The sequence below is a fragment of the Condylura cristata genome, unplaced genomic scaffold (genome assembly GCF_000260355.1).
Source record: "Condylura cristata isolate star-nosed mole 26May11 unplaced genomic scaffold, ConCri1.0 scaffold00021, whole genome shotgun sequence".
Taxonomy (NCBI): domain Eukaryota; kingdom Metazoa; phylum Chordata; class Mammalia; order Eulipotyphla; family Talpidae; genus Condylura; species Condylura cristata.
Window position 1 is genome coordinate 26,747,699 of NW_004567122.1, and position 11,348 is coordinate 26,759,046.

The 11,348-nt window shown below is 36.6% G+C and overlaps 1 protein-coding gene across 1 annotated transcript in view; it reads left to right on the plus strand.

The window, feature by feature from the left end:
• SMAD5 (SMAD family member 5) overlaps positions 1-6,327 on the plus strand; it is a 40,725-nt gene extending 34,398 nt beyond the window's left edge. Inside the window, exon 8 of the mRNA XM_004686750.2 lies at positions 1,358-6,327. Coding sequence (XP_004686807.2) covers positions 1,358-1,501 — 144 coding nt within the window. The 3' untranslated portion in view covers positions 1,502-6,327. The remainder of the gene's footprint in view (positions 1-1,357) is intronic.
• The last annotated feature ends 5,021 nt before the right edge of the window (positions 6,328-11,348 follow it).

The window sequence follows — 11,348 nt, forward strand, 5'->3', positions numbered from 1 at the left end:
TATATTACATGTCTGTAGGATATAATTTTTGAAAAGTGTTAAATGTAAGGTGATAATTACTTTTAACCTGATTTAATAAGCTTTAAAGTGAAGACCTTGAATCTGTCACTTTCACCTGATAAGCCTAAGTTTTTATTTTATAACCCAGACATTATAGAATACATGTTATTGAGACTGGTTTGGTACTGCATATTGAGTGGGGGCTGAGTTTTTAAAAAGTTTTAAAGACTAAGTTACTAGGAAGCATTTAATATTAAATTTTTTAAGTTACTTAGCTTCAGAAATTTCAATTACTATTAGGTCCTATTAGAGTGACTTAATTCTTTAGAGTACTATAAGTATTTTACTTGTATCAAGACTTTGTTATTAAAGATTTGAAAAGTTCAAGGAAATTTTCAAAAGTATCACATACTCTTGGCCTGATTTTGTGTTCTGAAGATGATGGTAGTTCATGATTTTTAGTGATATAGTTAAGCAACCTGTGTAATATATCCTTGTGGACCTTAAGGGTTTAGCCAAAGAAGAACAACTGTCACTACCATCTGAAGATTTTTTTTCTTCTTTGGCATTCAATACTAGTGGTTCAGTGTTTTCTGGATGCTTTGCTCTAGGCATATTATTATATGAATTAATCTATCAGTAGCCCTGAAGGCATTTTCCCTTTCTGTATTAAATTCTGTCCCTTACCCCTACCTCCTCACACACCTGCCCAAGTTTCCTGGGCCAGTATTACTATAAGTGATAGTTAAGAACTCGATAAACCAAGGGAAATCAAAGTAAAAAAAAACTATTTTAATCTGCATCTGGAGTTTTAGGCTAAAGTGTTTCAGCTCAATTTATCCTACTAATTTCCCATCTCAAAGACTAATAGCTGTGTGATTGCCATTTTAATTATACTTGCCTGCATTAATCAGATCTACAGTGTCTTATCTGGCATTAAAAATCACTCTAAAATCTAAATACCAAACATTTTTGGTAATAAAATATGATGTGAACTTATATAAGGCTATTTATGGTTTTTATTTATCCTGTTAAGTGAGGTTCTGTCTCACTGTAAAAACTATTAATGGTTTGATTATGTTTTGCACTGTGTTACCTTTCTAAAATGAAAAAGAAAAAGAATTGTGAAACCTATCTTGCTGTATTTCTACTAAGGGAATTACACATATTTTTCAGTAATACAGCTACTGAGTTGCTTTTAATTCCATGGTGAATGCTAAGATTGGTTTTGTGACAGTAATTTTCTGAGTTCGTTCTGTATATCACCACTGTGAAGTATCTTTGTATTATTTAAATTGATTTAGACTGGTTGACTATTTAAAGAGGGATTTTCTATGATGTCTGTTCATTTTCATAGGGCTGGGGCGCAGAATATCACCGGCAGGATGTTACTAGCACCCCATGTTGGATTGAGATTCATCTTCATGGGCCTCTTCAGTGGCTGGATAAAGTCCTCACTCAGATGGGCTCCCCTCTGAATCCCATATCTTCTGTTTCATAGTGCAGAAGTATTGTTTTCAATTACATTATTAGTGGACTTGTTTTAATTTTAGGGAAATTTTCTGTACTGATACTGTGAGCTTACATGGAAAACAGATATTACAGCTTATTTTTTTCTACATAATTGTGACCAATACATTTGTATTTTGTGATGAATTCACGTTTGTTTGTATTCATGTTCATGTGATTAACTCTCAAAAGTGTTGTAAAAGATAGAGAGTAACTATTGTGCCCCAATTTAGAAGTTTCACATTGTTCTTAAACTGGAAGATATTTTTGCCTTATTGTTCCAACAGTTTTGTTGTTGTTGTAGTTAAATTGTTTTGAAAAATAAATCACATGATGAAAATCAGTATAAGAGTATGAAAAGTGAAAAAAAGTCTTCCTCTAGAAGCTATGCTTGTACCAGTTTCTTTGTCCCACCAACTTTTAAAAAGTATAATTCACTGTTTTGTAAAAGCATATGGTAGGGACATGAAAGAAACTATAAAAAACAATCACTTGAAGGAACACTATGCACTGCTCTAACAAGTAGTGTTCAGTAAAAGCAAAGCGATAGTCTTCTAGAGGACATGGTAACATTTACATTTAATACAGTTAAATGTTTATCAGTGTATGGTGACTTCACTCAGTATATCTTTTGTAAAACGTTTTCTTTTACAAAAATGTTATTGCACACATCAAATCTCTAGTATATGTCATTTACTCAGAACCTGTCTGTCACGTGTACTACTTCATAGCTAGTGACAGTGCATGCACGGCCTTGTTCAGCCATGTTTGCTGCATTTGGCCAACATTGCAAGAACTCTAATTTTGACATGCATTAATCTTTTATTTTGCACTTTGATGGGTGACAGTTTTTAGTGTAACTTTTTGTGAAACACTCAAGTGACTTAGACTTAGATGCTCATCCTTGGTACCCTTTTTGTATTAACAAACACTGCAATTTATAGATTACAGTTATAAGAAGTAATGTTTTTCTAGTTTTGTTTTTATTTTCAACCTAGATGATAAGGCTGTTAGTCTATTGCTCCAACTTGAGGTGCCTTTTTTATTCCCTGTAGCTTTATGGATGTTACTAATGTCGGAAAAATCGTGTACTTACTTGCATTGCCCTTACTCAGATCATTCTCCCCATGCAAGGACCTATGTACTGTAACCATAGGAGCCTCTTCAGTCTGGACCTAGGGATGAGGCTGCTTGTTTGATACTTAAATGAATTAGTAGTGATCTTTGGGATAGCTGATTTTAAAACATTCAAGATTAAAGCCTGTTCTCTTAGGTACCAGGCACACTCTTTCTTTCAAGCACCCATATGGATGCTAATCTAAGAGGACAAAATCAATCCTCAGAGAGAAAAGAAATAAAAAGTCTGTAATATTCATTTAACCAGTCATACTTAAAGACTTTGGCTAAAAGTCTCTTAATAACCTTTTCTAGGGAGCAGTGAAGTAAACATTTAGTTATGGCATGAGAACAAGGAAATCAATTTGGGAAAAGTGACCTAACTTACTTATCAGAAGAAGTTTATTGCCTGGTGCCTTTTCAAAGTATATGGAGCCATATGTTCTGTTGAAAATATGTTTGGTTTGAATTTCTACTTTGTCCTTTCTACCTTATGTAAGTAAAAATATGCATTTTTTAAAGAAAAGAATACAGTTCATTTTGTTTCCTGTGATATTATTTATTGCTTCTACAAAGTGCAGCCAGTGGGTGGTTTTAATTTTTTCTAATGAAATGCCATTTGTGTTTCAGCTCAAGGTTCTTTGCTGGTTAAAAAGATAATTTCTATAGTCTCCTGAGCCTTAAAGATGAGTTTTACATGATACTGCTAGAGCTGTGTCAGCCACAGGAAAGGGATTATATGCTTAGTGATAAAATCTTACCTGTCCTCAAATTATTTTACTTATCAAACTCATGATACAGTCTTTGAAACAATTTGTAGGGGAAAAAAACCCAGGTTGAATGACAGATACATGTAGTCAATTTCATTGGACTTGAATTGGTGGAGATTCCTGAGTTGTTTTATTGGTGTTATCAGTAGAATTAAAAATTATTTGTATCTAAACTCATGGCATACCTTTAAAGTTAACAGACTTGTAATTGGCTTTTCTATGTCTTCTCTAAGAAGATGTGTTCCTACTGACAGCTCTTATGCCGTTAACTGGCAAGAGTATAATGGAGAAGTATGATGAATCTGTTGTATTTCTTAAAAGTTATGAACGCCATATCTCTGGAATTGAAATGAAAACTTTAGTCCATCTAGCTGCCTCAATAATTCATGACCCCCAAAGGCCATGGAGGAGAGATTAAAATTGCTGGTAAAATTAACAAACAAACAAACAGAAATTCTGACCAGTGAAAACAATGGTCCTCTGAAAGAAATCATTTCAGAATATTACAGTATTAAGTTTTTATTTAATTTCTAGAATGGCTTATAATCAAATTTATGAAATCATCAAACCAATAGATCAGTCACATTATAGCATCTACAGTTTAATGAGCTGTGCCATCCGAAGAGACAGATAACAAAAGGAAAACCAGTTTAGTAATTGTGAAGAGAAGTAGAATCAAAATTAATCTCAGCATGAATTAATGCAACAAAAGAATGTATTTTGAAAAAAGTACAAAATTTAGAAGATACATTTGACTAACATTTCTACATTGTAGAGTATTATGGTCTGTTTGGTATTGCCCAGCTAAAGTTAATAGAATGTAAACTAGTAAGCATGTTATTGATGTACTGAAGCTAATGTTTTTCCTTTACAGAAAATTTAAGGAAGACGTTAATTTAAAAAGTCATATATACACCAGAAGATAAATCATTTTCACATTTACTGTTGTTATATAAGGAAATTATGATAAGAGCATTGATTGGGTTTCTGAGGATATTTCCACAGAAAGATTACTGGACAGTTCAGTGAACTACATGCAGTAGCACAGAGAGAAGATATAGCTGTATTATACTTTCATAATATTTGAGAATAAGACATCTTTTTGGAATGTAAAACAGGTTTTCAGATCTAAAGCATTTTGTCAAGGTAAGAATTAGGACTGATAAAATCTTTAGTATTACTTGTGGGTACCTGTGAGAAACGGTTCCTAGTAATTGTTCTGTTGAAGGAGAAAGTTTGTACAAAACATGAAATTCTAGGAACAGAGACACCTTAAAGAGTTTGATGGTACCAGTTATAGTGTTTACATACACTATAGAAAGCATCTAATAAACCACTTTAGATCTATTTCTTTATACTTTTCCTAATTACTTGCTTAATATTACTTAGGATCATTATCAGTTCCCCCTTAAAAATATATTTTTTATACTTTCTAAGGAATTTAATCTCCTTAGAAATTGAGTTCAGTTTCCAGTGATGACTTACATTTTGGATCTAACTTCCAAGAGGTTTAGAGCTCTCCTTTGTCTTTTTTATTAAGTCCACAATTTCTTGGGTAGGAATATAAATGTTAAGGTGATTATACGCATCTGTTAGCTAAGCCACAAAGATCTTTTAAAGAAGTAGATAACCTGGTGGTTTTAGAAGTGTGTGGTGATTTTTTTATAGGAGGGAATTTTCCTAAGTTTTGGTTTATGGGTATTTCCCTCAGATACTAACTAGGGGATTTTTTTTTTTAAGGGGTAAAGGGGGTTATTTTCTTGTCTGTGGGTAATCCCATGAGCAGCAGTATTCTCATTAATAAGGGTTGGAGTCTAGAGAGGTTTTCTTCACACAAAAAATGCATGTATGGAAAGTGAAAATTCACAGGATTTCTTCTGCATAAGCAATCCTATTCACTGGATTGAAAAAGCTGGACAGTTATTTGGAATTCACTGGATTGCAGTTTAGTGTGTGGGAATCACCATAGATAACAATGTTTATCAAGCCTTTGTCATGTTGGATTATTCATAATAGAAACTTGTTTTCTAAAACAATTGTTATAATTGAATTGTTACCCTAAAATTGCTTTACAAAAACAGTGAAGAGTTCACGCACTAGTTTTTGTTAGGGATTATGCTATCATATTGGTAATAACAATAGCTAGCTAGTGTTTTAAAAGTGATGAGTCGTAAAAAAGTTCCAGTCTTATAGCAGAATTCTTCTGTCACTAATCAAGTAAAATTGATTTGTGTGGTTTTTGTCTAGGTAATTCAGTTCTTAAAATTCTTTAAAAATCTGTTTTTAAGGATTTGATAATGTTTTTGAAAAGTTGAGGATTTCTGTGTACAGGTAAATTCACCCCATCCCCCCTCATTAATAGATAGTGCCTTCTTACTACTAACTGGTGTTAGTTAAATCAAAACTCCAGTGAGACCAAGTGATCTCAAGTTCTTTGTAAAAGAAAGTTTTTAAGAGTTGGAATTTCCTTTTTAATGCCATTGAAGATAATGTTGCTTTGACTTACTCATGAAGTAAAACTGCATGGACTCTTAATAGTAGCCGTTGGGCAAGTGATTTTCCTAACCTCATTGGTTTAAGTTGAAATTTGAAAGTCACTTATTTTTGGGTAATTGGATAGGATTGTAAACACAAAAGCTGATGTTTGTAGACACTAGCCCATATTCTCTACAAAGATATTTCCTAGGCAGGTGATAAAGACCAAACCAGTGGTTGCACTCTAGGTCTGCTTCTTTTTTGTCCTTGTTCTGCCTCTGTTTATGTAGTAGAAAGTGAGATTCTAGCAACAGGCCTCAGTTCTGTTATCTTTTTTGATACTTATGAAAATGTATTAGGTTTTACTATATTGTGCTTTTCAAAGCCATAACTCTTAAGAACTTTTGTTTTTGCATATGTTTGCTAATACTTTATTTTAATAAACTTCTAAACATGCTAAATGTGTCCTTTTTTTCTCCTACTCTTTCAACTTTTACTTGTTTAATTGAGTGGAATTTTAAAAGGGATGAGGTTAATTGTTGCTGTGACCTGCTCTGTTATCTATATGTGCACTAGAAAATAGAAAATGGGTATACCAGGCCTTTCAAGTCATCATGAGGTTTGCCCAGAATGAGCAATACTTTCCCATTTTACTTGTAAGAGTTTGGATGTGTTTTTCTTTATTAGTTTTCTTTTGAAACAGACTTGGACCTAGAATTTGGAGTTTCTTACTGTAGCCACTAATTTTCCTTCTCTAAATCTTGTCTGTAAATGAGGTGTCAGGACTGGATAGTTGGCAGATAGAATAGTTCTCAGTAGAACTGGCTCTGGAGTCTGTGTGCCTGCATTTGGGTCCCGAGCCACATAGCTTCCTCAGCTCTGTGCTGTTATGGAAGTTAAACACTCTGCCTTAGTTCCCTGATCTATAGAATTTTGGGGAAGAATAAATGAAATGACATAAGTAAATAGAACAGTTCATGACTCAATTCTTACATTCTGTCTCCTTTGATTCAAATAAATCATTTCTGGTATTGCTTGCCCTTAATAAGTCACTCCTTGATTATTCACTATGTGAGTTAGCTTTGTTTTTATTTTCTTCTTTAAAAATGTTTTTTTTTTAAGCCACAGATTAGTTTGATTTTTGTCCCATCAAGTCATGCATCTATCAACTTTTGTGTGGGATATATGAGAAATACAAACTCCTGATTAGGAAGTGATGGTGAAAATTCTGTGTCCATAAGACCTTTCCCCTTCAGACAAGAAGCACGCAGATATATAAAAACACTTGTTTTGATAAAAAATTTTAGTCAACAATGAGAGGTGTTGGCTTCTCTCAGATTTAAGATAATTGATTTTAAAATTGCTCTCTCTTAAAGAGTACAGGTAATATATGGGGTCAGTTGTGATATCTGCTTCAGTTTTCTTTTAGACCTGAGACTGCCTAATGCTATTCTATAGTACAGAAGAAGGCTTTCAGAAAACTGGGTAAGTTTCCAAGAAAGTACTTAGTAAGTGCTCTATAGGATATATGGCTCAAAGAAGGAAGCCTTTAAAAAAAAATTATTTATGCATACAAAATTGGGGAACATGCCAAAAGTGTAGGGATGGTGAGAGGATTCACCAGAGACATAGTGGGGAGTAGAATAGGCAGATGTACTGAAATACACTGCTGAGGGAAGCAGCGGGCGAGACAGGAGAGGTCTGCTGCACCATGTGGGTCACCTCCGGGGCTGGGGATTGGACTTGCACTGAAGTGGCTATGGATAGCTTGCTGTGCTGTGTCCTAACCCATTGCGCCACCAGGGGAGGCCTGGTTCAAAGAAGGTAGACTTTTAAAAAGCTCTTTCCTCCCCCCTGTAGCTTTTTTTTTTTAAAAAAAGATTTATTCATACAGAACTGGGGTACAGGCCAGAAATGCAGAGGGTGAGAGGATTCACCAGAGACAGAGTGGGGTGTAGAACAGACAGATCGATGAAGTACACAGCTGGGGGGAGCAGCGGGCGGGTCAGGAGAGGTCTGCCTCGCCATGTGGTCTCCTCCTGGGCAGGCGGGGATTGAACTCATGCGGAAGTGGCTTAAGCTACTTTGTGCTGTGCTTTAACCCGCTGCGCCACCAGGGAGGGCCATAACTTTTTTTTTTTTTTTAAAGATTTATTTAGTTATTCATACAGAACTGGGGTTCAGGCCAGAGGTGCAGGGGCCGTGAGAGGCTTCAGGCTTCAGGCCGTCAGAGTGGGGAGCAGAACAGACAGATCAACGAAGTACACAGCTGAGGGGAGCAGCGCATCAGGAGAGGTCTGCCACGCTATGTGGATCTCCAGGGCAGAGCTTCTTACTGCTGTGCTTTAACCCACTGTGCCACCAGGGAGGGCCCCCTCTGTTACATTTTAACTATTACTGTGTTTTGTTGAATTTGTAAACATACGTTTAATAAACTGCTTTTTGTAACAACAACAAAATCTTGTGTTTTGTTCTAAATCAAGGGTCTGGATGGGATGGATATTAGTATTCTGTAATTTAAAAAGTCAGTATTTAATGTTTTTAAGGAATGTCGATAGACTCACTTATGGGGACTGAAGATCTGTAAGGACAGGGCTGTTTCCAGTGCTATAAGAACTTAAATTTGTTGAATATGAATACTAAAGTCAGATGTGATTTTTTTAGTAATAGAATTTATCTTTTAAATTATATAATAGGACAATTGTTAGTTAAATGGAGTCTATCAGCACTTCATTGGGTCTCTATGTATCTCGTAGAAAAGAACAGTCATTCTCTCTCTTTGAACTTAGGATTTTTGCCCCAAAGTGAGCAGATTTCTAGAATAGTTATCTGGAGAACCTACAAAATTAGCAGTTAAGTTGGAGCTCTAATCTGTTGACATTCTCTGTTCTCCCAGAGAAAGTCCAAAGGGTGGTTTCCTTAGTATATTTCATGTGAGAAAAATACTACCCCAAAATACACTTTTTATGTCCTGTCTTATGGGAGAGCTAAGAACCCTGTATTTTGATTTTGGGGCCCTGGTTTAAATTGCTGTCATCCCCAACAATTGGTGGATGAGGGACATACTTTGTATTCTTACGGTACTGCAAGGGCTACCTTGGAGAGACAGAACAGTGACCTATATCTGTATTCGGAATAAAATATTTTGTTAAAAAATATGTGGGTGGCCCTCCCTGGTGGTGCAGCGGGTTAAAACACAGCACTAAGAAGCTTAAGCCACTTCCACATGAGTTCGATCCCCGCACGCTCCGAGGTGACCCACATGGCGCGGCAGACCTCTCCTGACCCGCCCACTGCTCCCCTCAACAGTGTATTCCAGTACATTTGCCTGTTCTGCTCCCCACTGTGTCTCTGGTGAATCCTCTCACCCTCCACATCTCTGGTCTGTACCCCAGTTGTGTATAAATAAATAAATTAAATTTAAAAAAGTATATATGTGGGTATGCCCAAGGGGATTACAACTGAGATGGAAGAATGCACAAAATGATGTAAACATAAACATATTTTTACATGTTTATGTAAACATAAACATGTGGGTATGAAAGATTGTAGTGGAGAAATGCACAGGGAGGCTAGAGTACTGAAGGCCTCTTGTCAACATTAGTTAAAAAACTCCACGACTGCCTCTTCTGTACATTAAATTTGTGAACTTTTAACAGAATTGTTTAGACCAATTTAGTAAAACGGTGCAGGTGAAGGGGATGCATGTGGACATTATGTCTAAGTAGTAGCACTGTAACTGCTCATAGGAAAACAAAGATACTTGTGTTGCCCATTTCTACACAGCTGGAAATTTCCCTAACTTGTCTTCTTTAATAACAGAATACTTATGTCCAGCTGCATAACATATTTCCCAGGCTCATTTTGGCCTGGGTATGGTCATGTAACTAAGTTCTGACCAGCAGAAATGATGGAGGCTATTTGCTGTTAAGTCTGGAAGAGTCATGTTCATTTCCCCTTCCTATCGGCTGGAATACAGATACAATGGCAGGAGTGAAAAGTAGCCACCTTGAAGTGGACAGGGCAGCCAAGGGATGAGAATGACATAGCTGTGCTACTCCTGGAAAAGTTATGTGAAAAAATAAGTGGAGGTGGAGAATGTTCTTTGTTAGAACTTGCTCATTCACCAGCTCTCACCCAAACTGAGTGTTTACTGCAAGTCAAGCTTTGTGCTAGGCAGGAGAGGAGAGCTGTAGCAAAATTCTCTCCTGGAAAGTGGACTTTATTCCTGTCTAGATTAGTTTGATCAGTTTTGGAGGGTGGAGAAGCAGGAGAAAACAGAGACTTCAGGAAACAGACTTCTTGTTTTCTGAGCATTCTGTTCCTGAGCACTGTCAGGTTATTTGTTCAGCTAATACTTCAGGATCTAGATGATGTCAAACTGAGGATAAACTAAAGCAAATTATCCCTTTGAGGGTATTCTTTCTGGAAACAAATGTAAAATAGGGTAGGGGGTATATTCTAAGCAGGAAAGGGAGCTCTGAAATACCAGGTGTGGGAGGAGGAAGGCAGCTGAAGTTTTAGCTCACAAAGCCAGGCAAGGTCTGAGGGAACTCTGATCAAAGTGCAGGAAGAAGTGAGGGAGTTTGGTATATGAAGTAGTGATTAATGAATTTTTCAGTCAAGGTAATTCAGAAGGTTGGTGAATAATATTGTAATCATCTCAGCTTTCCTGTAGGTGAATGAGTAATTCAAACAAATAGCTAAATGTACAAACTTGTAAATACCTGTTCTTTATATATAGTCTCTGCAGGAGATAGGATAACTGAAACATTATATAGAGGGAAATAAGAAGTGTTAGCTGCCAGCAACTTTGTGGATCACCATCCCCAGAAAACTGGAAAGTTGGAGGACCAAAAAATTCAACTCACTATTTCATCAGCTGAAGTTTGGTTTAAGGCAGAAAATCAAAGGTGAGAACTCCCCCAGGCAAATTTAACTTCTCTGTTAGCTTTGTGTTTTTACAGAACTGCATTTGACAAGTACTTACTCAGCGTTCATTTAGTGTTTAACACTATGGTAGACATTGGGGAGGCAGTTGTGAACATGGCAGGTTATCTGTCCTAAGATGACTTAGATGTTAGTAGGGTGAGGAACACTCAGCTCTTCCTAACTTAAGAGCTGTGATTAGGGAGCTGATTGCAGGCTAAGAATGAAGATAACTGATCTCTGAGAACTTAGGCCAGTCCTTTTTGAGGGAGAGTTGAGAGCTGAGGGTGGGAAGACATTAGCCAGTGGAAGAGAACTGGGCAGCTCTGGCAGGGTCCTTGGGGACTAAAAGGTCACTGTGACTAGGCTCTGGGGCACAAGAAAGCTGTGTGTGTGGGATGGTGGGGGGAGGGAGAAAAAGACCAGATGATGCTGCATCTTGTAGACCTTTTTTTTTTTTTTAAGATTTATTTATTTGTGCATACAGAGCAGGGGTACAGGGCAGAGGCTCAGGGGTGGCGAAAGGCTTCACCAGAGACAGAGTGGGGA